This window comes from Lasiodiplodia theobromae (assembly GCF_012971845.1).
Source record: "Lasiodiplodia theobromae strain AM2As chromosome Unknown scaffold_11, whole genome shotgun sequence".
Lineage (NCBI taxonomy): Eukaryota > Fungi > Ascomycota > Dothideomycetes > Botryosphaeriales > Botryosphaeriaceae > Lasiodiplodia > Lasiodiplodia theobromae.
The window spans coordinates 323,160-350,135 of record NW_023336311.1 but is presented as its reverse complement, the minus strand read 5'-3'; the positions used below and the strand labels follow the sequence as shown (position 1 = coordinate 350,135).

Sequence of the window (26,976 nt, the reverse complement as noted above, 5' to 3'; positions counted from 1 at the left end):
CCGCAAAATTTAATAACTTTTAGACTTAATGAGCACCAACCACGTGGACTCTCGAGCCCCCGGCGAACGTTTAAATTCTGGTGATGAGCGTATTGGCACCCGTTCTACTCTCATTTACCAGAACTTCGGCTGCAACACAACTTCAAGATCTCATCAATCAATCATCACTGGCATTCTGCCCAATGAGCGAAAGACATACTGCATTCCACTATCAGCGGGGCAGTACCCCTTTCCATGGGGCCTCCAATTAGCTGAAGACCCAGAGAAAAAAGCAAGGACTAGAAAAAGAAAAGCAAAAAGAAATGGGTCAGATGGCGCATATCTCGCAAGAGACGGTCACCCGACCTCGAGAAAGATAACGCATCTCTGTCCCAAGCAATTTAAATGTGTGGAGTCAAGAAAAAAAAGTGAGACGATCCCATCAAAAGAAAAGACCCTCCATCTTGTGCTTGTACCAAGTCCTTTGATGCCCGTCCACAACAAGAGAAAAAAAAGTATCAACCAGAAGAGAAAAAAAGCACAGAGACACGGATTCGAAGAAAGCGGGAAAAGGTAAAGAGGCAGAGTCGACCAGACATCACTCTACGGGAGCGGATCCTTCGTAACATCCGGCATCCAAACGACGGCCGGACACTTCCGGAACGCTGCCCCCGCTTCGGCTGCCCTTCCCTCTCTCCCGCTTCCCCTCCCGCTCCCCGTCATCGTCTTCGCGAAGAGAATTGCTTGTCCTGGCGCGGTAGTAGTGCGGTGCTGCATTTACATGACAGTGCAGCCGACACCGCCGGAGGAGATGGCGCCACCAAAGTCGACGAGCTCGTCCTGCTCGAGGGAGTTCATGACAGTGCAGCCAACGCCGCCGGACGAGATGGCGCCGCCGAAGTTGACGAGCTCCTCGCGGTCGATGGAGTTCATGAGGGTGCAGCCGACACCACCCGACGAGATGTTGGGGCTCTTCGGGGTGTTGTCCTTCTTGAAGGAGACGGGAGCAATGGCAGAAGCGTGCATTTTGGTTTGTGGTGGTGGGGGGTTTTTCGTCTGTTTGTTTCGTGTGAGTAAGGATGGAATGGCTTGGTGGCCTTTCTGTGCTTGACTTACTTGAAAAAACTGTAGTGAGTGTGGTGATGGGAGTGGTGGTGAGTCTACCTTCGACGGACTCGTGGAGTCTTTTATACCGCTTTTGCGGCCTTGTTGGTCTGCTACGTCGTCGACTTTCTCTCCGCCGCAATATGCGTGGTCGAATAAAGCGAAGATCCAATCATCTCTTTCTTTGCCGACGGATGACCCTTGTTGTATCAATGGAAGATGACTGGAGATGCCTGTTGTGGAGCGAATGAGGGTGCTTTGAGCCTTGGCGAGTTGCAGTTGTGGTATTGTCCTCTCCGCCTTAGTATTGTCTCCCGCCACTGGTATTATCCTATTCCTTGCCAGCGATTGGCCAGACCAGACAAACGAGAGATCAAACGCATACTTGTGGCGACAAATGCTTGCTGAAGATCGTAGGATCATTAGGCTCCATGTGCATTGGTGGGACTGCCCCACAGTGATCATTGGGCCGCTTACAAACTCGCGCGTACCATCCGGCGTAACACCCGCGAGAATTACGACGCTTTGCTCAAACAGCTCAATATGTGCTACAATATCACAAGAGCAGTATCTCCGCAAAGCATGACAATGTCAGGTGCCGGAAGTAACTGACCACAAACTTCGTCAAGCCCTCACGCCAACACAGTGTCGCCTCGCTACTCGACCATGGCTTGAAGGAAGGCAAAGGCACAACCTGCCGGACCAAGAAAAGCCTCATTGTCAGTTGTCAGCTGAACAAATTACGGAGCAGTCTGTGGTTCGGTCTGCAGAACCCCCGCAACCTCACATATCGCCTTCCACATCCTCGGACAACATCCCCAATTCCAGAACCACCCCGCATCCCGCCCAACGTTCAAACAAAAAGCCGAATCGGGCTGCACAAAGACGTCGTCTCGTGCCGAGACCAAACCAGTATCTTGATATTGTCCCGCAATGCCGAGACGTTAGTATTGTCCTCCCCCCGCCAAGGCGCTAACCAGGCAAGGCAACTTTCACAACAACAACACGAGCATCAAAGTCACGATCCACACAAAGGCCGAGCATCCCTCAATCCAAGAGTCCGTCATAACAAATCATCATTTCAGTTACATGTAGCCCAACGACCCCAGCAGTGCCAGACGCCGGAAAGCCGTGCGTCGTTCTTCATCTACAGATAAAGTGCCCATGATATAAACGTCCCTGCGCGTAATTGCTTTTCCAAGAGAAGAAAGACGACTGTTCAAAGAAAAGAAAATCATCATCAACAAAACATAGCCTACACTTAACATCATTTAAGTATAAACCTCCTCAGTGAAAGCGTTCAGCTGCACACCGTTCTTAGCCACATCCTCATCCTTGAGGAAGAGCAGGGGCATCTCGACCAGCATGCCACGGACGCGGCTGAGGATCTCCTTGACCTGGCGGGCGCCTTCCTCGCCGGGCGCAAAGTTCTCGGAGATGACGTGGCCGCGCTTGTAGCGGCGAGGCTTTCCCTCGTGGCCGCCGTCTTCCTTGGCCTCCTCGTCCTTCTTCTCCTTCTCCTCCTCGTCGTCCTTGAAGTAGCGCTCGTAGTAGTCGTCGTACTGGTCCCACGTGCGCACGCCGTCGTACGGCACGGCGTGGAAGACCTCGGCGAAGGCGTCCGTGTTGGTCTTGGCCGTCGTGTTCCACAGGTTGAGGAAGTCGTCCGAGATAGGGTCGACGACGAGCTCGTCCTCGCGGCTGCCCCAGTCGTAGCGGTTGGGCACGCCGATGGGGCGGAAGTTCTCGTCGGGGCGGGTGTAGTCCTGCCAGGGGAGGAGACCCAGGTGCTTGCGCGTGATCTGGCGACGCAGACTGGCCGCGAACTTGGACGCACGCCACTCCTGGCCGTCCATGAGGGAGTCGCAGGGAGTGGGGTCCTCGATAACGACGGCGATTTCGGAGTCGTGGAAGCCGAGCTGGCTGCGGTCGTTGAGGTTGGCAGAACCGCAGATGACGATGCGGTCGTCGGCGATGAGGAGCTTGGAGTGGATGTAGAGCTCCTCGGTGACAAAGGCGTCGATCTCGGGGGTGCTGCCGGACCAGGGGACGTTCCTGATGTCCTCGCCGCCGAGCATGTAGCACTCGGAAACGCTGTCCCACTTGCCGCTGCCCAGGCCGCGGTCGCGGCTGATGTCGCGGGCACCTTGCTGGTACTCCCTGTAGCGATCCTCCTCGTCGTCGCCGCGGGGGTATCCGTCGTCCTCGCCTTCGCGCTCCTGGTAGCGGCCGCCGTACTTGCGGTCGTGCTCTTCACGAGCCTCTTCGTACGACACACCAGCGTTTTCCTCGGCCTTCTCAAGGGAGCCGCTGATGTTGAGTCTGTCGTAGTTGCGCAGGTTGTAGAAGCGGATGTACTCCATCGGGTTGATGCCTTCGGCAGCGATGGTCTCGTAGATACTCTTGCCCTTGCCACGGTTGATCGACTTGTACTGGAACTCCATAATGGCGCGAGTGCTGAGAGCCTCGTCCGACTTGAGGTCACCGGGGAAAGCAGGGACGGCGGGGATCATGACGATGGCCCTCCACTTCTCGCCGTTCTTGTGGGCACGCAGCACACGCTCGACAATGGCGGCACCGATCATGTTCTTGATGGGCTTCTGGTCTTCGCATGTTGCCGTGATGAAGAACTGATTCTCAATGTAGATGAAGTGCTTGCTGTTCTTGATGGTCTCGATGTAGGCGTTTTGAATCGAGTGCTGCGATGAATTAGCCTTGGTGAATTATTGAGTCAATATCTGGTACGTACCTCGACCTTGCAGCCGTGGCTCCACTCGGCGCAGCTACGAGTCAACTGGATCGCAGCTGCACCGGTGCCAGCACGATCATTGGAACCCTCGTGGATCTCACTCTCAGGCTGCTGCTCCTGTTGGCCGTAGCCGAAGTGGTGCTCAGCACGCTGGAACTGGTGGTGGGCGTGGTGCGAAAGGCTGGTTAGAGTCTTGCGGAAGCCGTAGCCACTGTCCTCCTCGCCGTAGGCAAGATCATCGTCCTGCTGCTTAGGGGCAGGCTTCTTCACGCTCAACCTCTCGAACCTGCCGTCGTTCTTGATCTTGTACTTCTCGTGGAAGATGTAGTTCCAGCGCTGGGTGAAGTGCTCCTGCAGATCTGCCACGACAGGGCCGTTGAGGCTCAGGGCAACGTCGGACCAGCCCATACGAGAGCTCTGCTCGCGAGAAAGCTTGTTGTTCTGCCAGTTCTCAACATCCTGGAAATCCATGATACGAGCATTGTTGTAGTCCTGTCCCGGCCAGACGATCTTGTTCAGGTCACCAGGGTGGACATCGGCGATCTCGTGCTGGTTGGTGTCCCAACGGCCATAGCAGAGATCAAGACCACCCATAAAGGCAATCTCACCGTCGATAAGACACAGCTTCTCGTGGTGGGCCCAGAAGAGGACGGTATCCTGGTTGGAACCGTAGATGGCCTTGAAGGCGTCCCACGGAGCAGTAGAAATCGACTTGGCGCTCAATGTGAAGCCCTTGAACTCGTCGATGAGATCCTGGGTGAGGGTGTTGTGGTCGACATAGTGGTCAGGGTGGCGCTGGACGGCAATGTTGGGGTGCAGGCCCTCGAGGTGGTGCTTGGTGTGCTTGGAGGAAACTGTAACAGGCGGGGCAATCAGCGGGTCCGTTGCCTCAGCATAGTCCAAAGACTTGAATATGACGTCCAATCCGACACGCGCGAGCGCCCTGGTAATTGGGTCGGTCGAGTCGGGGAAGAGGGAATGGAGATATCCGGGGAGCCAGGGACTCAGGTACTTACGGGTCAGGGCCTGCTCGACCTCCTTGTAGACGATGACGTTGACCTTGACGCCGCGCTCGGCAGCGGCCTGCAGCATGCGGTCAAGGCGGTACATCTGGTTCTTCGCAGGCGGACGACGCAGGTACAGTTCCGGGGAAAGCCACCCTAGGGCGAGTCAGCGCTGTGTAGCGTAACACGGCAGCGGGAGCATGTCTCACAGTCGAGGATCCAGATGGACTCCTTGGCCCGTTCCAGGGCCTCAGACACAGCCCACATGTAGCCGCAGCCGTCGACAAACCACTTGACGTTGTTGTCATGGCGCTGGGGAGCAAAGCTCAGGAAGCGGTGGTCGGCATACTTCTGAGCGCCCTCCTGGGCCGTCTCAGCAGCAGCGGTGCTGACCTGCTCGTGGGTGGTCGGGGCCTCCTCCTCGTGGCCCGTGAACAGCTCGCCGACCTTGTTGAAGAAAGAAGCCATCGGGGGCGGTTTCTGGGTGGAATAGGGCTCGTAATGGGTGGGCTCGCCTTGCGGCTGGGCGGAATGAGGGGAGAACGGGTGGTGGAGGGGGCGGCGGTGGGCAGAGGTTATATCCTACACGACGACAGATCAGCACATGCAAGCTGAAACAGCATGGACGGACATGATTCACGGCGGGCTGCGGCGGTGCGCTACTCACAGACGGCTCAGCCTCAGCTCTCTCCCCAAGGAAGCGGCGCCCAAAGTCGCCGATGAGCCCGCGCTCTCCACTTTCATCGCCATGGTAGTCTCCATAGGCCAGGTTGTCGTCGTGATCATTGGACATTGTTGCTCGGGGAGCGGCCTGTGCGCGAACTTTTCGGCGGGTCCAGCGGTGTGACCGTCCACGGCTGGTCGGAAAGCGGTGACGCTCCCCACAGTTGTAGGGCAGGCTCGTGAAGCTTGAGTCGTGTCTCAGGGTCCAGACGGCGCCAGAAAGCCAGTGGCGGGCGCCCGACCGACAATTGCAACCGTTCGGTCCGTCAGGAGGTCAGCAGCGCCTCGGAACCGGTGGTGTTGCGCGGCTCTGGTGTGGCTTGAGCGGCCGTATCGTGCTCGCGGCCACGACTTCGGTGATTGGCCTTAAAACACGAACCCCACCCAATCCTTGTCACCGCCCGGGATCAAGCTGCCCCAAGCTGTTATGCGTTGCCCAGAGCTCCAGCTGGCCTGAAGCTGTGACCTGACCACCAAGCTGTCGCTATCGTGCATCTTGATGCCGCTGTCAAACGGCTCCCCGCATCCCACGACTCCGCGCCGCCTAGCGCTTCCTATCCGCAACCGGCGAGCCGCGGCTAAATTGGTTGCTAACGGGCAAAGGACCCTGGCGATCTCGGACAGCAGTGTGGAGATAAGATGACAAAACAAAAACAGACGTCAACGCTTTTGCAGAACTGCCATGACCTCATCGCTGCGTGCCGGCCGGCGCGGTCGGCATATGTATCCCGCACGTGGTGCTGCACCTTACCCCTCCTTCTGCATCCCAAACCCCTCAAATCATTGAGCCGCATCACGCAGTTGTATATATACATCCATCATCATGGCCTCCGCATCGCTGACCACCCGCCTCGCTCCCCGCGCCCTGCTGCCCCTCTCCGCCAGGCTTGCCCTCCCCGCTTTTGCCGCCCACCAGCACCGTTTGTTCCATCAATCGTCCACAATGGCCTCCAAGCACCCCATCACCACTCTTGATGTATGTCCCGTAGTCAATGTCACGCATGCATGCATATACTGATCTCTGTAGGCCTCCCTGATCCCCCGCCTGCCCGAGTCGTCCCCGACTCTGTTTGAGGCGAAGAAGGCGAAGAACCTCTCGTTCGAGGCCATTGCGCAGAAGCTCGGCCGCGAGGAGGTCGCCGTCGCCGCGCTGTTCTACGGCCAGTCTGCCGCCAGCGAGGAGGACGTCAAGAACCTGTCCGAGATCCTCGGCATCCCCGTTGAGAAGCTCCGGAGCCAGCTCGCCGGCCACCCAGACCGCGGCCGCACCATGGAGATGCCTCCCAGGGAGCCTCTGATCTACCGCTTGTACGAGATTGTGCAGAACTACGGCTACGCCTACAAGGCCGTCCTCAATGAGAAGTTCGGCGACGGCATCATGAGTGCTATTTCCTTCTCCACCACGGTGAAGAAGGAGACTGATGAGAAGGGTGATTGGGCCGTCATTACCCTCCGCGGCAAGTGGTATGTTTCATTGATGCAGTTTATCTGCTCGGTTACTGACTGAAGTAGGCTTCCGTATTCCCGCTTCTGAGCGTATGATATTTCCATCTGGAGCTGGACTTCTAACTAGCAATTTGCATTCTGTGAGAAGCGATAGAATAACGGTTAATGAAGTCTATGTTATGAATCCTCATGCGTTCCGCAGATGTTAACCTGCAGTTCCTCCAAGTGAAGGAAACTACTGATTGACTAGACAGTGACTATAGAGTGAGAAGAGGAGCTTTAGGACAATGTCTTCCCTTCTCAGAATGAACTCTCCCGCTGGTCACTGATTGCTAACCTGATATGAGGGACCGCCTGGTGCACCTGCCTCAGCGCCGTCTGAAATGCCGCACCGCATCCTCGGCATCATTCATCCTAGCTCTGCTTGCCGGAATTCCCTTCTCTCCTGACCACGTTTTCTGGGTCGCGGAAACGGCGGGCATCATTTCCGGCAAGGGCATCACTGCACTGCTGTCGCTTTCCGACTCTGCTGTCTTTTGGCATCATCCTCACTGCAGCGCGTCTTATGAGCGTTGGGCCAGCGTTTTGCGGTATCTGACACACTAATCTGGACGCAGGCGCCTGGAGCACTCGGAAATTAGCCGGCAACACTCTCACTTGGTGCCAGACTGTGCGAGAGGCAGGCGCTCAGGTTCCTGCCCGGTTCCTGCCTAATCCGCGCGCCCTCCACCCACATCTTTACTTCTTCGCCCGCACTCGTCCAACCTTCCTCCCTCACCGCAACAACTCCGAGGTCCGCAACACCGCTACAGCTGCCTTGCCCGTGGGCATCCTCCCTTTGCATCTTCTACGCGACGTTCGACAACCTGCCAGCACCGTCGCCATGACCGTCAAATGCCCGAAGCCGGGCTGCGGCGCGACGTTTGGGACAAACAAGGCCCGCAAGAAGCATTGCGACGAACTGGAAGACCACGACTATTGCAAGAAATGCGACCACCTGGCCAAAGATTGGGATGATCTCACCAACCACAAAGCAAACTCGCCCATCGTCCACCTTTGCTGCAAGTTCTGCGGTCAGGATTTCAAGACGTCCAGCGGTCGCGACCGGCATATCAAGACGGTTAGCTCTAATCTGGAGTTATCTCCCCTGCCAGCGCTAACATCGCATCACAGATTCACCCCGTCGACCAGGACATCCGTTGCATCGGCTGCAATGAGCACTTCGTACGCGCCGCTGCTCTCGTCGAGCATCTTGAATTCGACCACTGCCGCAAGATCTCCGCTCAGCAATTCAAGTCCAATATCCAGCACAAACACATGGTTGCTAAGATCTTGAGCGACCCGGATGCCATGAGCTCGAAGCTGTTCGACTTCAACGTCAATGACACAAGTTCCCAAGGCGGCGTCGCTTTGAGCGAGTCGTCCAACCTGCTCGACGAGGAAGACAAGAACGCGTCTGATTCATCCCAGAATGGCGGTTCTGTCATCCAGCCCTTGGAGCCGCGCGTGAAGCCCCGCGATCCGAACGCCCCTCGTCTGGGCGAGCGCTGGCCCTCTTTGCCTTCGCACACCAGACAGACCTCCAGCTCAACCGATATCAGTAGCGGCATGGCTGGCATCTCCATCTCCGGAGAATCTAGCGGAGGTGCTCGTCTACCATCTTCCAAAATGCCCTCCGTCAAGTCTCCCTCATCGGTGCTCTCGGACTCTACCGTAAAGGCGTCGGAATCGCAAGCTTGGACTTCTGCTTCTGGCGCCTCAAAGAAGCTCTTTCCCGAGGCGGAGAAAACTCCAGCCTCGCTTCACTGGGAGGCTGCGCTCAGAGCCAGGGAGTTGGAGTACGAGGCGGCGAACTCCACCAACATGCTCATGCAGCGCTACTGGGACCCGACCCACAAGGACTACAATCCCGAGCGCTTCTTCAACCCGGTCATCGAGATGTACTCGTGTCCGTTCCCGCAGTGCGAGGAGAACTTCCGTGAGCCATTCATGCTGGAGCATCACATCAACACGATCCACGGCATCTCCCAGCAGCGGTGCCCACAGTGTCTCAAGCTGTTTAAGAGCACCACCGCGCTCGTTGCTCACTGCGAGGCGCCGGCCTCCACCTGTGGCATCTCTCGTTCGGATCGTTATGGCCAGGCCATTGACCAGTTCTCTGGAGGTTTCTTGGGCGCCAAGGACGCACGCCGCCCCGACTTCACCGAAGCTGAGCGCGAGGACAAATACACCGACAAAACCAAGACGGAGAAACATGCGGGCAGTGGATACAAAATCGGCATGATCAAGTACGAGTCCACCCTCCCGCTCGACTGGCCTACGGAATCCCTCGCCAGCAACACCCAGATCGGCCGTTCCTGGGACGAAGGCGGCCGCGGCCCGAACATTGGCGGCAACATGAACCCCGCCGTCCCGCTGTCTAAGTCCAAGAAGGTGCACCACTCGACCGCCAACATCTACCCGCAGCCCTTCCAGGACTTCGTTCCCGAGATCACTCCGAACATGTTCGCGCCGCCGCGCGAGCAGCGCGAAAAGGCTCAGAAGTCCCCCACCACCGCCGCCAAGTCCTCGACCCTCCAGTCCTCCTCCGCCGCCTCGAATGGCGTGGCCAAAGAGAACGGCCCTCCGGCTTCTGCGTCTGCTTCGAAGGCGAAGAAGAAGAGCAAGCGTCCTCAGAACATTGCCAGCCAGCTCATCGACCCCGAGGCGTACAAGCAGTACTACGAGCCCGGCTCGTTGCTCAGGTCGCCTGAGGAGCCGCTCGTCCCCATGCGCCGCGCTGACGCGTACTACTTGTCCAGCGAGCAGATCGTTAGCGATGGCGATGGCGATGGAGATGATGAGGACGATGGCGTGTCCTTGTCGGCTTCGTCTACCCGCAGGAGCGCCTGGAACTGAAGTACTTGATGCGGTGATTGCGGATAAAGGGAGGAAGGAAATGATAACCCATCGGGAAGGCTTTCACACGTGGGTGGGGGGTTTGGTTTGCTTTACTTTGCGGTTCCTTTTGAATGATTTCAACGGCTTTTCGGAGAAGGGACGGATATTTGGCTGGGACGAGAGAGGATGAAGTAGTATTGATTGCTTTCAGCATCCATTGAGTTTCTGCAAAAAGCCAGCAGTTCACGATAGTAGATACAACGGCCGTGATAGTAGTTTAAGCCCTTTAAACGAGGAATACTCGGGACAATTGATAGTATGAAAAATGTTGACAGTTCAGATAAAACGAAGCTACCCGCGTAGGTTTCGGTAGAAAATATGAGATCACCAGCCTATTTATTGGGGTGGATATATGGGGGTGGGGGGTCAGAATAACAAATGAGGTGGCAGAAAAGTAGACGCCATCTTAAAAGCGCATCTACAATCCCCTCTCGCAGCCTATGGCTAGCGTAGATTTGTTTTTCACTCATGTCATAGGTAGCTAATGCTACCGTCCGGAATTGTATGTAGAATTTTTAATTTTACATTTTCGACCGGATGATACCTTCAACTACCTACATATGTTATTTTTCTAAGAACAAGCCGAGGCATACTTACGCCTGGGGCCTTGCTATTCTTCACGCTAGCCATCGGCTGCGAGAGGGGACTGTATTGGTGCGTCGGAAATATCAGCAAGAAAGATTCTACATTAAAATATTCTACGCCATTTACGCCATTCAGTGATCCACATCGAAGAAGTCCATACATTGGTGACGAAAAATACAATTAAAGAAAGCATGCAAGGCGATGGACTGTGCAAAGAAAAATGAAAATATGGAGGAAAAGCCGAAACGCCCGCGTCCTCTCGTTCTGCACACTAGTGTCTTCAGAAGTTCGTTCAGCCGTGTCTATATTGCCCGTCGCATCTGAATTCGGGTGACTCTGGCTATGCATTTCATCCATTGCGTCTTGAGAGACTCCGCTGTCTAATTCTGATCCGAGATCCGAACTATCGCTCAAATTTGTCCAGTCAACATCGAGTTCAGAACTTGAGGAACTAGCTGAACGTTTTCGTTTTCCTAGTGAAGCCTCTGACGTTCTGATAGCATTCCTTCTTACAGAGGGTAAGTAGCTAGGCTCACTTCTTAGCTTTCGCAGAAAATTCCATGTTTGAAAGTGATCTTGGTTCCGGCGCTGGGGGGGAAAGTTTGAAACGCTCTCTTGTAGAAGGTCAAGCGGTGTCTTCCCAGCATTGTTTGTCATGTTGGCGTCCGCATTATGATCCTCCACGAGCTTCTTGAAAGTTCCAACACGTCCTGTAGTTGGAGGAAAGGAAGCAGTCTCGTGCAACGGAGTGTTTCCCTTTGCGTCTGCAATATTAACGGTCGACCCGTGCGAAATGAGCTTGATTACTGAATCCCAAAATCCGCTCTTGGCTGCGATATGGAGAAAAGTCCATCCCGAATATTTTTCTGGTCTGTCGATTTCGAAAGAATCACGTTCATTGGCCTGGACAAGTTCCACGACTTGGTTCAAACAATCTTCCGAGTATGATGCTGCTGCCATAAGAATAGATGCCTCGGCTTCATAATCCTGCCAAGGATCTGCTCCATACTCCAGAAGAAGGTTGAAAACCTGAAGATTCTGTACTCGAAGAGATTCCGTCAGTGGACAGCCATTGAAGCTTTCGACGCCATATCTGCTATTAACTCTGGGCATATTTGGGTAACAATTGTTCCATTTCCAGTCTCTTGGAGGGATTGGTACGATGTCCAAAGTGGTCCTAGACATTTCAGTGGGAGTTCGATAACCCAAGTCTGGCCGGAAGGATACGCAGACATTGGTGTTGGCTTTCTTCCGTAAAAGCCATTCACAAAGAGAGTAGTCGTCGGCAAGGATCGCCGCAATGAGTGGAGTGATGCCGAATTCATCCTCTTGATTGACATCAAGATTCGGATAGACATGGTCGAAGAGTAGATATGCCGCAGGACCCCCATATCTACACGCCGTGGAGAAAAGTGCGGTGAGCGTATAATTATCCCGGATGTGCCAGGGCCATTCTTGTTTTTGTTTCAGCTCGTCGGCGTGGACAAGGTCCACCCTTGATTGGATCAAGAAGACTACACTCGGATGGCGCAGCCGAATTGCTTCGGAAAGGGCTTTAACATAGTCGTCAAGTGGCAAATCCAACAAGAAACGTAAAAAGCTCTCAAGAACTTCCATCCGTTCGGGGCCGAGACTTTGCCGGTCAGGATGATACCGAAAAAACATCTTTGAACTATCATCTAGGATAGTTTGGTGCGTCTCGCGGTAATCTGCAGCCTGAGGAAGTAGAACAAGAATCTGTCGGTCGGGGAATGGGCTTGTGAACGCGCGAAACACGTCTCCGGCGCTGTATGCTTTCGCTCCCCAGCCTATGAGCTTGGCCAAGCTAGACCAGTCCGAAGACTCCACCGCACGTTTCAATCCCGCATTTAGAATGTCTTGATCGAAAGTTATCTCAGCCTTTTGCTTCAGGTACTCGATGGTGGAAATCGAGCATACCAGTGCTGCTGCATTTGCAATATATGAGAATTTCTTGTTCGTTTGCTCGGTGGAGTATTGTTCGGAGTCCTCAAAAGAGGCGATGGCGTATTGGAATAAAGGCCAAGCGATAATGTCCTTCTCCAATTGTTGGATTTTACAAACAGCCTTAAGGAGATTGGAATTCGTATAACCGTGGATAGGTAGTCCGCGCAGCAGCCAGTCGACCACAGCGTGGAAGCCGTTCTTCTCAAGAAGAACGAAAGGATCGTTTAGAGTTTCGCAGTCGATGAATGATCGTATTTTATCTATACCCGAACCTTGTAAAATAGTCAACAACCTGGGTACTTCCACGAAAGCTGGATATTCCTCGAGTCCGGCCTCGTGAGAGCTTCGCAAGGTTTCTTCGCAGTGATGCGGCCAATTTATTAGGGCGTATCGATGAAACGAGGGGTATGTATGTGGAGAAGTTGGTGGCGGTCTGGCGGGTCTCTTGGGTCGCTTGGGTCGCTTGGATTTTTGATTTAGGACCTTTCTCTGGCGGCTTGTTTCGTAAAGTCTATGGTTTGCCCCCTTGCGGTTGTTTTGGATACCGTGGTCTCGTCGGGGGTGCCGTCCCCAACTCTCTATATCCAGAAAACGGAGGCAGATTGATCCAAGAACACAATGTGACTGGGCAACATTGATTGATGCTCTCCACGTGAGATCTTGAGGCTTTTTCAGAATTGACTGAGATGCAGTGGGTTCCATGATTGCGAGATTTTCGCCCTCTTTTGGAGAATACTGATGTGTAATGAGAAACTCTCTTGCAGTCTGATGCATGAAGTCCACGGTAGAGCCGATGACACAAATTAATGAGCCGCACAGTCGTTTTATAGTACCCTGCATATCGGGCTCGAGATCGATGTCCGAAAGTTGCAAGCAATCTTCCCGTATCTGCATTGCAATGTTTACTTCGGCAAGGCTCAATGGCCTTGTAGCAGCAATCAAGATTTGCAATAACTTTCGGGGTTTTTCGTTGTTTTTCGTGCCCGATAGAGAAGATTCATACAAGTAGTTGAGCTCACTCGGATTTGTATCTAGTAGCTTACGAACTTCCTCTTTGGTTGTTGAATCTAGTTCTTCCAGTGCATCAAATATCAGCTTGACCCAGAGAAAGGTTCGGCCAGCTTTTCGAGAGATTTCGGTATGCAAGTATCCTTCCATTCTTGAAGGGAAGCGGGTGGGGTTCAAGCTTTGTATTTTGTCGGTAATCATTGTCTCGATATCCCTGGAAATCGCGGGCGTCTCGTCTTCGAGACGCAAACGAATGCAGGAAAGTGGTCGGAAGCGTTCCTCTATCTCAGCGTAAGGCCTACTTGTGATAAGGAAGCTTGGCGGTTGATTTGGTTGACGTGTGGTACCCGAGCTGGAGAAGGCAGAGACGACAAGCTCGATGAATTGAGAACGCGATTGCTTTGGACATTCATCCAACCCGTCGATAACACAAAATAGCTTGTTGGAAGTGAGGTCGGATCCAGTGGTTGCATTACAGATGATCTTCCAAAGTGTCTCATCTTCATGCATGACTTGCTCTCCTTTTTTGTACTCAAGCTCATCACACAACATGTGCAGCATGGTACTGGATCGAGACTGAGCTGACGGAATAAAAAGCGCTAGGAGTTGGTGCAGTAAAGCGCACAAGAGAGAGTTCTTGTCGTATCGAAAATGGTGAAAGAAGAAGTGGATGACAGTATGGTTTTCTGAGAGAAGTTGACCAATCAGAAATTTCGCCAGGACAGACTTGCCGCACCCTGCGTCAGCCGTGACCCAAAGTGCAGATGGCGCTGTTGATTGTCGCCACTGAACAAAGTTTGGAAGCTCAAGAAACCATCCGCATGTGTTTCCAGAACGGAGCGGAACACGGTTTATATCGCCGTAGTTGAAGCTTCGTTGGTAAAGATCTCTCGTGAACTCTAGCAACATTGTTACATAGCAGTCAGAAATATTCCCGATCTAGCATTCAGGAACTCTCTCTTACCTTTGATTTTGTTCATATCAGCATCATTCAACAGCGCTGTTTGACCTAAAGTCTGAGTTAGAAGCCATTTACTTGTAAATGTTGATCGAAGCGAGAAGATGGCATGGAAAACAAAATCAATTATCCCCTATCATATTCTGCTAATGGGGAGAAGAATTAAAATATACAGGATGCACAAAGCTGAAGGAGACAATGGGAGTACAGGTGGGGAAATATGTAGCATAAGGCTACATTAGTGTACTCATACGAAAAGTTAGAAACCCTCAGCTTTGGACAGAAGATTACCCTTTGGAACTTCCGGAAAGTCAGGGAACGGGAATTGTGGAGTAAGTGTACCTTGCCTCTCGGGTTCCAGCAGCTCCTTGATACATTGTTCCAATTTCGTCTTGGTCTCCCCGCTTTGCAGGTAATACTGAGTTGCGTGTTCAATCTCGCCACACAACTTATGCTCCTCGAGGCCAATCGTAGCCATTCCAGAGACGTTAAGCCTGAAGTAATTTCCGGCCAGTTGAGGATGGCCCAGCTGCGTGCTGTAGAACTGCTCGGCAGTAGTTCTGGAGTCGGTGGCGATCTTGGCTAGTCCCTGTACGACATTTTTGATGTTTCCATGGAATTGTCCGGATGGCGCGTCTCCTGCGCCAACACTGATGAGAGACATACGGCGCTCGCGGCCCCAGACTTCTTGCGCTTCTTTGAAGACAGTGTTGACTGGATTGTTGAGCATCAACCCGCCGTCGAGGAAGTACGAAGATATCGGCCCATCATGAATTACCAATGGGTCAAAGAAAGTAGATGCAGCCGACGTTGCACGGCACGCCTCCCATAGCTTGAATTTCTTCGAAATCAAGTCCGCTACTGAGTCATTTTTGTAGGTTCGCAGAAGAGCCGGAGTTGTATCGTGTTGGCTGCTTTGTATCGCACAAACAAATCTGCGACGGTCTATTAGAACTTTGCTGAATGCTAAGATGGAGGGAACCATACACTTTGCATTCGGGCTCAGGATTGCTCAGAAGCTCCACTTCAGGTGATGTAGACCGAGCCTCAATGATTTTCTTGATAGCATTTTCGAGAACTTTGGCGTCGAACTTCCCGTACGCATTGACAAGATCGACTCCCCGCCCTATGAATGGATAGCTTTGTTTTCTCGGTGTAAAGATTTCTCTGCTGAGATCGAGATAGGCTCTTTCGCATTCTTCGAGGCTCATCTTTAGGCGGCCAAGCATAAGAGCTATGATACTATAAAATAGTTAGCGCTAATCCGCAGAGATGTCAAGTTATTAATACCACTTACCCTCCAGTGCTCGTTCCACCTATCATGTCGAAGTACTGCCAGGGCTCCAGCCGCTCGTCTTTGCTGCGCCTGAGATTTACGCGACGCATGACATCCTGCAAGATGTAGATAATAGAAAGACCTCTTATGCCTCCACCATCTATTGGAGTACGGACGATTAGCGATAGGAATCCCTCAAGGGCGCATCCAGCAGTTTTATAATCTCTTTAGCGACGTTTGAGCAGGGCTGTACAATGTCCGCTGTCAAAATGGTATTTGCTTTGAGTTTTTGTACTTCCTCGCAGAGTGAGAGCGGCTTGCCAAATTCAACTCGAACAAGTTCTAGTTGGTCGGAATTTGGGGCGTGATGACGTTTTCTGACAACCGTAAACGAGTCGCAACACAGTCCTGCTTTCTGCAATTGTGCTGCAGCAGTACAGAAACCGTCTAGAACTTTCAATATTTTGAGAATCAGATGCCTGTAATTCGATCTTACGTCGGAAGACATATTGTATGTGAGCCAGGCAACAGAATTGTTATCTGTTTGGAAAGAACACTGCCCATTCCATTGACTCCGGTCTTGAGAGATGGGCAGTACTCCTCCTAACCCACACAGTTCTTGAACGATGTTAGCTAAGTCTAGCTCGGAAGTCCGGATTCGTGTGTGAGTGACCTCAGATGACGGATTATCTATCGGATAGTGTCCACAGCCAGAGTGGTGAAACGGAACCGTCGGCTTAGCTTTGACAAAGTACTGTGGCCCGAAAACAATCCACGGCGCATCGGCGGCAGCGTCAAGGAGTAACCGCGCCATAGAATCGTGACTGTAGCCCACGGCATCCAACTCTCGGAGCCAGCGGTAATGTCCCTCGGTCACCGACCTGAAGTTGTGCGTTAAGAGCCTTCGCAGCCTCCCAAAATGTTGATGCTCTAGAACCTGCTCGATTGTCTCGATCGGAAAGACGATCTCCGAATATCGCTCTTTTTCTTTTGATGGAAACCGTGGGACCGTTCTGCCCACCCTCGAGGGGACCACGCAGATACATTGTTCATTCTCGTCGTCAATGGCCTCTTTTCCATCGTCCAAGTCGAATGCATCAGCGGTTGCATCGGAATTGGCAACCCCTTCCACACAGAAAGGCATGAAATCTGCAACTTGAGGCTCAGCTAGACCGAACATGGTTTTTTTCGTGTGCTCCTCGACTGAAATGTCTTTTTTTCTGCGCAGGATGACCTTCCTCAGACGGAACGCAAACACGAATGGAGAAGAGCCGTCGAATGCAACTTTTGCTTCGAACCCCGGTCCGACGGATCCGGAAGCACCAGATCTAGCCCCACCGATAGGTGCCTTGAACTCCGCTGAAACTGCAATCTTCTTGGCAATAGTCTCCTTCGCCTTCGCACCATATACGGCCTTGACAGCTGTAATCATGTAGACGGGTTCCCCAGTTTCCAGATATCGAGCGACCATCGGTGAGGCTAGTTGCTCTCGCAAATACTCGACCGTGGGCATGAACTCCCTTGTTTCGATGCGTTCGAATTGATAGAAGCCTCCGCCGCTAGTTTCTCGGCTAATGCCGAATTTGAGGCTGATGAAGTCGAGAAAATTGGACCAGATGCCGAATTTGCCGGACTGATGTCTCTCCTTGCTCCATGTAAAGTTGTACTTCTGAGTTGGTGGGAAGAGAGATTTGTCGGGAGGTTTGGAATGGAAATGGGTGTTGAGCGGGTCGGCTGGCTTCTTGGGCGAGGTGACGATGTTCCCGAGCTGAATCGGTCCGCCATCAGGAGCGTAGTCCCAAGTAGGTGCGAAGAAATAGACTTTTCTTTGGTTTGACATTATTGTTACTCTAGCCGCGTTGGCTGAAAGAGTTGGTGTGTGCTGAGTCTGTCGAAGGTTTTTGGCGTCATCATTTCTCAATAAATAATGTCATTTTGTTACTGTTTTTACATCCGCTGCCGGTAGGTGGGGTTCAGGTGATTTTGGAGGATTCAATCCATGTTACAGAACGTGGTAGACCAAAATCTGACACTGTGGGATTGTTGACTGTTTTCAGCTTGTCGACTACCTCAGCTCGTTGACTGCTTTCAGCTTACCACCACACCCAAGGAACCATCACTTGGCAGGCCAAGACACATGGTAGAAGTAATTTTAGGCTAATTGTGGCACCTTAAAAAGATATGCAGAGGCGCTTGGCTTCCGTGAGTTACTAGGAACTATGCAATCTTACCAGAATTATGCAAGCTGAACTCGATCGTGCGGATAAACCCAAGATGACCCCTGAATCACCTGGTAGCTCCTCAATTACATCAACTCCACCTATTCATGCTCAAAATAATCACCTCACAACACCTCTCTTCTCGTCATTAGTCATTCCGATTCTCCAACGGCCCATTCTCGGATGAACGAAGTTTGTTGACAACAGCTTGATCGTCATGAAGTATTCTCCAATAGGTCAAAGTTCCATAAAACTGCCTTTCTCGCTGGTATGGGAGGGCTTCGACCCCGACAATTCCCTGCACCGATACCCATAACCAACTTGGCAGGAATTTCAGCGGATGTTGATGGCGCACATCAGCCCCTTCTTGTTGAACAAACCAGAGTAGCGCACGGTCAAACTCGAGTAATGGAATTCCAGTGAACGCAGGGAGACGATCAGCCGAGTATGACAACCGCCGAAAAGCGAATGCCTTGAGGTGCCTGGCATAGTTGAAGAAGGTATCCGGCTTGGTGGGGTATGTGAGCTTTACTGAAAAGATGTCTCCAGCTTTCACCGTTTGATCCGAGTATCCATGCTCGGGAAGAATCTCGCTTTTGCATCGGTCAATGGCTGAGGGATTAGACTTTGTGACAAGTCTGGGTCGTCTTCGTCATGTAATGGGGGAGGAGCTGCTCTCTGTAAATTCTCTCTTAAAAAAAGGGCACCACAGACTCTCCGTTCGGACAGCGGACCAATACGGACGGAGTGCCGGAAAATTAATCTGGCGGTCTGCTTAAGGTCTACGTCCGTTGTAGCCGAACCATGAGCTTAATGTGAAGCAGATCGGCTAGCGTTTGCTTAAGACCGCTAAAGCCGCGTGTTCGGCTTCGGTTCGATTCGGATAGATACGGTAACAGGCACAAAGATGCGCTGGTTTCACAACTGATGATTATTTAGGTCTTGTATGCCAAGTGGAGCAATCATTTCTCCCGAGCAATTGGGCGGACATGGGATTTAAAGAGCGATGGAGCTGCACCTGAATGAGCCATCACTTCAGCATTACTCCTCTGATACAGCTTTCTGCTCAAATTCCTACAAAGAGACACGTTTAAATATGGGATCTACCGCTGCCCCGACTGCCCTCACTCTTGCCGGCAAGGTCGCCATTGTGACAGGCGCCTCCCGTGGCATCGGAGCCGCCACTGCTCTTGAGCTGGCAGAACGCGGCGCCAAGGTCAATCTCCCTCGCACCAGAATCCGTAATCTGTCCTACTGACATTGGGCCTGATCAGGTGGTCATCACGTACGTCTCGCCAAGCAGCGAGCCGGCCACGGCAGCCCTCGTATCCAAGATCAACGGGCTCAACAACGGCGCCGCCGCCATCGCGGTCCGCGCCGACCTGTCCAACACCGAGTCCCCGGCCAAGATCGTGTCCGAAACGCAGAAGGCCTTCGGCGACGCCATCGACATCCTAGTCAACAACACGGCCATGACCATGGTCAGGGCGCTCGGCAGCATCGCAGTGGCCGACTACGCCACGGTCTTCGACCTCAACGTGCGCAGCGTCATCCTCATGACGCAGGCCGTGCTGCCGCACCTCCGCGCGCCGGGCCGCATCGTCAACATCAGCTCCGTCGGCAGCCGCCAGGGCGTCGCCGGCTGCAGCGTCTACCTCGCGTCCAAGGGCGCCGTCGAGGCGCTGACGCGGTGCTGGGCCGCCGAGCTGGGGCCCAGGAGCCGCCATACGGTCAACGCCGTGGCGCCCGGCGCGACGGACACGGATATGCTGGCGCATGGGACGGAGACTATGGATGGGCTGTACGATGTGGACTTTTCGGCTGCTACGAAGGCCATGACGCCGATGGAGAATCGGTTGGGGAGGGCGGAGGAGGTCGCGGCCATTGTGGCGATGCTGACCGAGCCGAAGAGCCAGTGGATTACGGGGCAGACGATTTCGGTATCGGGTGGCCTACTTATGATCTAGTCTTGTACTAAGTGTTACGGAGAAATCGTAAAATGGATAGAAGTTGAAGTCGCAGGCTAAGCGGAAAAGCCCCTATTAGTACTACAACTAGAGGTTAAAACGCTAAGACTATCCCTCATAAGTATAACCGCCTACAATAACCAGCCTTAGCGTAACGGTTAGGAAATAACTTTTCTTTTATATATATATATATCGCGCTTCTAGCTGTCAATGCAAGCCAACATTCACCGGCATAATCCGTTCCTGATTTTGCCTCAATTTTTTAGCCTCATCGTGTTAGGGAGCCGGAAAGGTGAGCTGAACAATCTCAATTTGGGACTATAAAAGAAGGTGCTACGTGGAGGGTGAAGAGGCTCGAGAGATTGGGCCTCTTAATCACCTGCGTCTTGGCGTGGGTGCCTCAGGCACCCACCCAGTAACCCTGACACATTGCTTTTGAGCAGTCGTCATACTGGTCGCCTGACCATTCTGTGATAGATTTCCTGCCGAGCCGGTCTACTAAGCCTGGCGTGATTGAGAGGGATCTCACACCAACAACCAGTGGTACAGTCGTGGTCTTGTATCCTTCTTTATGACTGTGGAATAAGTAGAAGTTATGGACTTTGCAGCTACGTGGACTATGAGAAATGTGCCCATTGTAATTATTCTGCTATGTTTCCTTGTAGCGCAGGAATATTTATTGCCTTAGCTGATGACTTTTCAACTGTTTGAGAATATCTTGGCGTAAGCAGAGCCTCACTAATACACCGGACAGCTCCGCATATCATTCTAGGACCGGATGAGACAGCATTGAGTCAGTTTTGAGCCTCATTGTACCTCGGCAGCCTTTTCGCTACGGCTTCTCCCAAGAGGTATCCACTATATAGCCCAGAATATGGACCGGAAAAATGGTCAAATTGGATTAACTATTCCTAGTTCCCCAACACACTGAATCGAGGCACTATCCAGACTTACAATTATGGATCGAGCAGACTTGACTGTCATTGGTGCGGGTAAGTTGGTTGTAACACGAGAATTCCCTCATCATCCTTACCAGTCATGAATCAATCACCTTGTCTCATTAAACTGTAAGCTTCTGACAACACAACATAGGCCTGTACGGAATCACAGCAACGATCACGTACCACCGCCCCCATCCAAGAGCTCGTATCCTCCTCCTTGAATTGTCACTGTATGTCGGCGGGCCATGGGCACCCCACAGGATCTTCCCAGGCCTCAAGACCAACAATCTGTGGGGGACCTATGAGCATCCTGACTTTCCAAAAGACAGATTTGGTGTCAAAAGGGGCAAACATGTTCCAGCGGAGAATATGGCTGCGTACATGGCTGCTTTGATTGAGGATAACAACATTTCAACGTGTGTCAAGGTAAATACATGTGTCGACATCGTTTAACAGACAAATGACGGCTGGATTCTGCACTGCACGTCGGAAAATGCAGGAAAAAACACAGCCCTCACCATTGACACCGCAAAGCTCATTTTTGCTCTCGCACACGTCAGTCGGCGATCGATGCCTCGGTATCCCACGTCCCCAGAGTTCTGGCGCACGATAATCCACTCTATCGACTTTCCCAACCACTTCTCCAACATTGCAATGCCCGACTCCCACACGCTCATCATTGGCGGCGGCAAGTCGGCCTGGGTAAGCATGCACTCCCTAGATCATTGCTACGTCAAGCCCTAACATGTGGCCTGCAGGACGTCGCATACACTTGCGCCACCCAGCCATCCTCGACCGCCACAATGCTCATCCAGCCCTCCGGCAACGGCCCCGCATGGACGTCGCCTGCACACGTCACACCTCTCCGGTTGTGGTTTGAGAAGCTGGTGTCGACACGCTTCTTTGGATTCCTGGCCCCTTGCCCACGGGCGGAGGGCTCAGGGTTTGAAGGGGTTGACAAGACGCTTCTTGCATCGGACACGGCTCCGGAGGGTGGTCGTTGAAGCCTTTTGGGGGGCACTGGGCGCAGACATCATCCGCCTCAACAAGCTCGAGGAACATACCGAGACGATAGAGTTGAGGCCTTGGAAGAACACATTCGATCTTGGAAATGCCCCGAGCATCCTGACCTACCCGACGAGCCTTTTGGGCCTCGTGAAGGAAGGGCGGATCAAGATCGTTATAGACGAAGTTGCCCGTTTCGAAGAAGTCAGCGAGGTTTTGCTCAAAGGTGGAAAAAGACTTCGAGCAGATGCTGTGGTGTGTGCAGCCGGCTGGAAGGCAGGATGCACCTTGAAGTTCAAGCCCGCTAGCTTGGAGCGAGAGTTGGGTCTTCCCAGCATGGGAGAGCCTGGTGTCGAAAACATAGCACTCGCAGAGAGAGTTGAAGCGGATCTCCATGCCCAATTCCCTTTTCTTGAAGGTCATGATACCAGTAGAACTCACAATCCCGTCCCGGAGCTTCGCTATGCCCCGTCTGCGGACGGCAGGCCCATTTGTCCGACATACCGCCTCTGCCGGTTCCTTATCCCACTGTCCGACTTCCACAGACGATCTATCGGTTTTGCTGGAGTGGCACAGTCTCTCGGCAATGCGTCATGTGCGTACCTTCAGTCTATCTGGCTGGCTGCATACCTTGATGAGTCGATCTCACTCCCACCAACATCAATTGACCAGCTCGAGTATGACCTGTACCGCGATGCGCAGTACTGCGCACTTCGAAGTGCAATGGCCTATGGCAATAAATTCCCTGATCTGGTGTTTGACTCGTTGCCATAATTCGACTCACTTATACGGGACATAGGGCTTCAGTGGAAAGGAAAGACGAGAGCTTTAGGGTGGGAAAATGAGATTGTCGAGTACTTTTCGGGTTATAGGCCGCAGGACTATAAAGGTTTGTTGGCAGAATGGCAGAACAGGAAAAGTAGAAGAAACGCGCATGGAAAGCTCACAGATATTTATATCTCTGTGTAGTTTAAAATATGAAATTTATGGCCCCTGGGGCACCGAATCAAGCTGGCGCATTCCTTGGTTGTGGCGCTGGAGAATTTCCACCGCATGGGGTGGATCCAAAAACACATCCAAAGCGAAAAAGTCATGTTCCTCGAATCCTCACGAAGGAGCAATTGTTCCTGCGGGAGACCTGGACCTTGAGGCTCCATGGCTGTTTGAATTCGAATACCCGCGTGCTACTGACGCCAGAACAAAGTTGGAAGCCGACTTTCTGCTTACCAACATACTACAACGTCTACAACACCCGGATCGGTGGAACATGTCCGAAAAGAAGCTCACCAAACATCATGATGTGTACTCTCTGAAAAACCTGTTCACCCCTTACGCAATAAAGACACATCCATCTAACATATTAAAGGGGGTGGTACTCTTCGATATTGCAGCATGGCAATACATTTATTCTTATGACTTCTCGCGCGGTATTTCTGGAAAAATGGTTCTAGATGACTACGTTCTCAAATATCACCACGTTGTGTCAGAAGATCCTCCCCCACCAAGTGGGAGAAGTCTTCACAGATACGGTTATGAATTTTCTGGACTTTGAGACTTGGACTATGGGTCTGAATGACTACGAGACACAGAAGTACTTTCAAACGGAAATATGGGATCTGCTCTACAAAGCAACTGGGAAAATCTGACGGAAAGCAAACGTGCCTTATATTACATTCTTTTTTCTTTTCACTCTTTCAGTTTAAAATTGGAGTTTGACAGCCATTTTCTATTATAATTCAGAGCTACCCGCGAACTTTGAACATGACATGAGTCACTAAATATTGCGTGAAAGTTAGACCGAGTAAGGCTTAATAAGGCCGGCAGAACAAGCTGACCGAAGACTGACTAAGGCTTTTATGGGCACATGTTCGACTCGAGTGCATGGGATAGCGCGACAATCCAAGCTCAGTCTGCCCTGAAAGATATTCTTGCCTTGAGGGAGTTACGTGGACCAGGACTGAGGCGCACCGAAATTATACCTTGTTCAATCCCGTCGCCCCTAGAACCTTTCCGTTTCTTTAACCTTAGTATTCGGCTACTTCGGTACCTGCATCCCCTGACTCGCACTCCACCAGTCAATGAGTTGATGTTCCTGGGACGCATAAAAAGATCATCTGAAATTGTGGCAAGAACGGTGAGCATAACTCTTTATTGATTCGCCTATCGAACTGCTAATTTAGTAACGGATTACCTGGACCTACGCAGCTCCGTAGCTACATTCAGCGATTTCAAGTGGCCAATCCGAGTACAGCTTGTAGCAGCTAATGAGGATGTGGACGGCGAAAGAAAAGGCAGGTTATCGATAGGCTCAAGGTTATATTACGTACATTGTCCGGCCAAAAATAGAACAAAGCTTTATGAAAACTATAGTGGCGACGATCTATAGGTAAATTTTGAGCGCCCCGGCCTTCCGGATAGGTCCGGATGGTAGAAGTACGGTATAACTGTTGCTAAGCTTTTCTGGCCGAACTTTGGTGTGAAAGTACTATCGCAGTAGCTTTCCCCTTCATTTAACGTCAGTAACGGCTGATTCCGTACCCAAGTGCGGAGTACTCTTGTCCAGTACGGTGGTGTTCGAGCGCTATTTTTGAATCCGATGCATGTCAAGTCTCCACAGTGGGGCCGAGACAAACTTAACGATATGATGGCCATTGCTAAGGTTAGTCGGAATGGAGGGTACCCCAAACGAAAACAAGTCCTGCATGTATATATAAGACCTCCAGGTTGCGCGGAAAGCAATGCTTCTTGAGTCCACGCAACAGCAACCACTGAATTACGGGCGGCACTCCTTCACAGCCTCACTTTACGCTCACTTTACGTTCACTCTCTATCGTTTTCCAACATCATACCTGTTTCATTCGCGCAATCATGAAGTACATTCTTTCGCTGTCTCTGCTGAGTGTGGTCTTTGCCCTCCCTGCGCCCCAGGGCGGCCCCGACCCCGCCGACCATGCATACGACAAGTTTGAATTCCGGGTTGGGCACATAAAGTACGTCCCCTGAGAGAAACGACTTACCGCCATAAACTGAATGCTAACTTCCCTCTTCCAGCAACAACGGCGACAAGGCTTACGCCGCGTGGGTCGCGGGCGAAAGCTCGTGCAACCAGCGCAACCGCATCGGCGAAGGCGTCACCAGCTGGTGCGAGAACGGCGGCCGGTGGGCCACCGTGCCGTACCCGGAGGCGCCCAACGGCCAGATCGAGATAAAGTTCATCTGCGACCCCGCGGACACGGAGTATGGACACGTCACCTACCAGCTGAAGTCTGGAAAGGATGGCTCATGCACCAAGGCCGACGAGAACTTCCCCAAGTGCCCCGAGGTCAGGACGGTTCTGAACGTGAGTTGTTTACTATTCTGCAGAGTGAGATGGCGCTTTGCTGACGTTTTCTTCAGTGCGTTCCCAACCCGTAAATTGCTTTTGGGTCAATCAGGACGGGGTGGCCGCAATATTTGGTGCAGTAGCGGGTGCAATCCGAAGGTTCTGTAATACTTCGCTTTGCCATGTCTGCGGAAATGTAGGGATACATTGGGACCCGTGCCATCCTGTTATACCGTCGTCGCCAACGACAGAGTGCAAACCAGTGTACGTTAAGACTGCATGTGGAGCGCTTGGATATAATACAGAAAGGGGTAATTGGACCTTTTGCTTCGATCTGCCGGTGCAACTCCATTTTCTTGGACGATCTGCCTCACCAGTGCTTCTAAATTAGCCGCCTGAGACCTGACGCCCTTGTTTTTATCAGCCGTATCTGGAGGAGTCAGCTCGGCCTTTGAGGTTATCTGATAAGACAGGGTCATTACAGCTATGCACATCTCTCCTGCTCCAACGCGACCAGTTCAACGTCTCCAGCCGCTAAGAGCACCCCATCCACCGCCTTAAGCTTGAGCCTAACACCCCTCGCCACCCCCCTCCATCTCCGCCACCTCTCTCGCCCCCCACCAACCCCGCCTCCCTCTCCATCACCATCCCGCACCTCAACACCGGCAGAACCTACGTCTTCCACACCCTCCACCCGCCAGCCCTACCAACTCCCCAACCTCAGCACTCTCCACCAACACCTCCCTCGCCCTCCTCTCATACACTCCCAAATCCTCCACCATGAACCGCATCGCAATCTCCAGCCCCCAGCACCTCCTGCACGAACCCGCCCACCGTTATATACTCAACTAACCGGGCCATGCCTGCCACTTCCGAAGTATTTATTACCTTATATGGTACAAACCTTAGATCTCCCGTCTTCATCTCCTTTTCATACATTCACCAATAACATAATGGAGATGTTGAAGATCGAAGGCCGCACATAGTATTTACCTAATTGAGAGAGGCCTAATCAGGCCTAGTTGCACCCCTGTGTACATAGTCTCTACTGGTCGTCAAACCCCTTTGTGTGTCAATCAAATTCACCTTAAGCGTGGTCCGGCTTTAATATAATGGACTGAGATTGGAAGAGCTAACGAGGCCGATAAACTCTTATAGGAAAAGTTATAACCCAGCAGACGAATAACTTCAGCAAAAACCTACAACAAACGAGAGACTTGGAAAAACGCGAGCAGGAAATCAAAAAGGAAAACCCAACAAAATCAAATGACATCCAATGACATCATTCCACCCATGCTAAGCCATCGGCATTCAGCAAAGCTGCTGATCCTCGAGGAAGTCACCAAGTCCGGGAACGCAACCGGCGCAAGAGCAAAGCTAAGAATAATTAGACAAACATCGAGAAGGGCAGTTAAGGGTAGAAGAAACTCACAGCGCCAACATCTCCCGCGACGCAAGAAATGAGGTTGACAGGATCCCTCTTCACGACGGCGGCAGCGATGCAGACACTTGAAGCCGCAACGGTGGCGCATCCAAGGAGAGAACAATCGGCCGCCTTGACGGCGTACTCAATGTTCTGGGCAAGAAGCTCGGCTGAAAAAAAAGAAATGATTGTCAATAAAGAGGAAAAGTCGGGAGAGCCTTCGTTGAGTGGATGACTTACTCTCCGCCCTTTTCTGCAGACCCAACTCGTTGGGTGCCGCGACGGCCGTCATGGCAATGACAGAGGTGATGAGAGAAAACGGCTTGAACATCATTTTGGCTGGTTTGAGGAAGAGAAGTCTT

General features: G+C 52.3%; 8 protein-coding genes across 8 annotated transcripts; 4 read left to right on the top strand and 4 right to left on the bottom strand.

The window, feature by feature from the left end:
- Nucleotides 1-756: 756 nt before the first annotated feature.
- LTHEOB_4228 (uncharacterized protein) lies at nucleotides 757-1,005 on the bottom strand (the record flags this gene model as incomplete). The annotated part of the gene is made up of 1 exon (XM_035513239.1): nucleotides 757-1,005. One exon carries the CDS (start codon nucleotides 1,003-1,005, stop codon nucleotides 757-759), a length of 249 nt encoding a protein of 82 aa, XP_035374932.1.
- Nucleotides 1,006-2,354: 1,349 nt separating this feature from the next.
- Nucleotides 2,355-5,629, bottom strand: LTHEOB_4227 (Phospholipase d active site-containing protein; the record flags this gene model as incomplete). Its single annotated transcript, XM_035513238.1, has 4 exons — nucleotides 2,355-3,782; nucleotides 3,833-4,992; nucleotides 5,046-5,418; nucleotides 5,504-5,629. 4 exons carry the CDS (start codon nucleotides 5,627-5,629, stop codon nucleotides 2,355-2,357), a joined length of 3,087 nt encoding a protein of 1,028 aa, XP_035374931.1.
- An 873-nt stretch (nucleotides 5,630-6,502) lies between these two features.
- Nucleotides 6,503-9,903, top strand: LTHEOB_4226 (C2H2 domain containing protein; the record flags this gene model as incomplete). The annotated part of the gene is made up of 5 exons (XM_035513237.1): nucleotides 6,503-6,535; nucleotides 6,587-7,023; nucleotides 7,353-7,576; nucleotides 7,623-8,125; nucleotides 8,179-9,903. 5 exons carry the CDS (start codon nucleotides 6,503-6,505, stop codon nucleotides 9,901-9,903), a joined length of 2,922 nt encoding a protein of 973 aa, XP_035374930.1.
- A 4,817-nt stretch (nucleotides 9,904-14,720) lies between these two features.
- Nucleotides 14,721-17,577, bottom strand: LTHEOB_4225 (Ankyrin repeat protein; the record flags this gene model as incomplete). The annotated part of the gene is made up of 4 exons (XM_035513236.1): nucleotides 14,721-15,396; nucleotides 15,449-15,703; nucleotides 15,759-15,827; nucleotides 16,619-17,577. The coding sequence occupies 4 exons, from the start codon at nucleotides 17,575-17,577 to the stop codon at nucleotides 14,721-14,723; spliced, it is 1,959 nt and encodes a 652-aa protein (XP_035374929.1).
- Nucleotides 17,578-19,052: 1,475 nt separating this feature from the next.
- Nucleotides 19,053-19,923, top strand: LTHEOB_4224 (Short-chain dehydrogenase/reductase SDR; the record flags this gene model as incomplete). Its single annotated transcript, XM_035513235.1, has 2 exons — nucleotides 19,053-19,172; nucleotides 19,231-19,923. 2 exons carry the CDS (start codon nucleotides 19,053-19,055, stop codon nucleotides 19,921-19,923), a joined length of 813 nt encoding a protein of 270 aa, XP_035374928.1.
- Nucleotides 19,924-21,518: 1,595 nt separating this feature from the next.
- On the top strand, nucleotides 21,519-21,868 carry LTHEOB_4223 (uncharacterized protein; the record flags this gene model as incomplete). The annotated part of the gene is made up of 2 exons (XM_035513234.1): nucleotides 21,519-21,566; nucleotides 21,623-21,868. The coding sequence occupies 2 exons, from the start codon at nucleotides 21,519-21,521 to the stop codon at nucleotides 21,866-21,868; spliced, it is 294 nt and encodes a 97-aa protein (XP_035374927.1).
- A 2,869-nt stretch (nucleotides 21,869-24,737) lies between these two features.
- On the top strand, nucleotides 24,738-25,283 carry LTHEOB_4222 (Replication factor C subunit 4; the record flags this gene model as incomplete). Its single annotated transcript, XM_035513233.1, has 3 exons — nucleotides 24,738-24,859; nucleotides 24,921-25,209; nucleotides 25,266-25,283. 3 exons carry the CDS (start codon nucleotides 24,738-24,740, stop codon nucleotides 25,281-25,283), a joined length of 429 nt encoding a protein of 142 aa, XP_035374926.1.
- A 1,219-nt stretch (nucleotides 25,284-26,502) lies between these two features.
- LTHEOB_4221 (uncharacterized protein) lies at nucleotides 26,503-26,948 on the bottom strand (the record flags this gene model as incomplete). The annotated part of the gene is made up of 3 exons (XM_035513232.1): nucleotides 26,503-26,568; nucleotides 26,624-26,784; nucleotides 26,855-26,948. 3 exons carry the CDS (start codon nucleotides 26,946-26,948, stop codon nucleotides 26,503-26,505), a joined length of 321 nt encoding a protein of 106 aa, XP_035374925.1.
- Nucleotides 26,949-26,976: the final 28 nt, after the last annotated feature.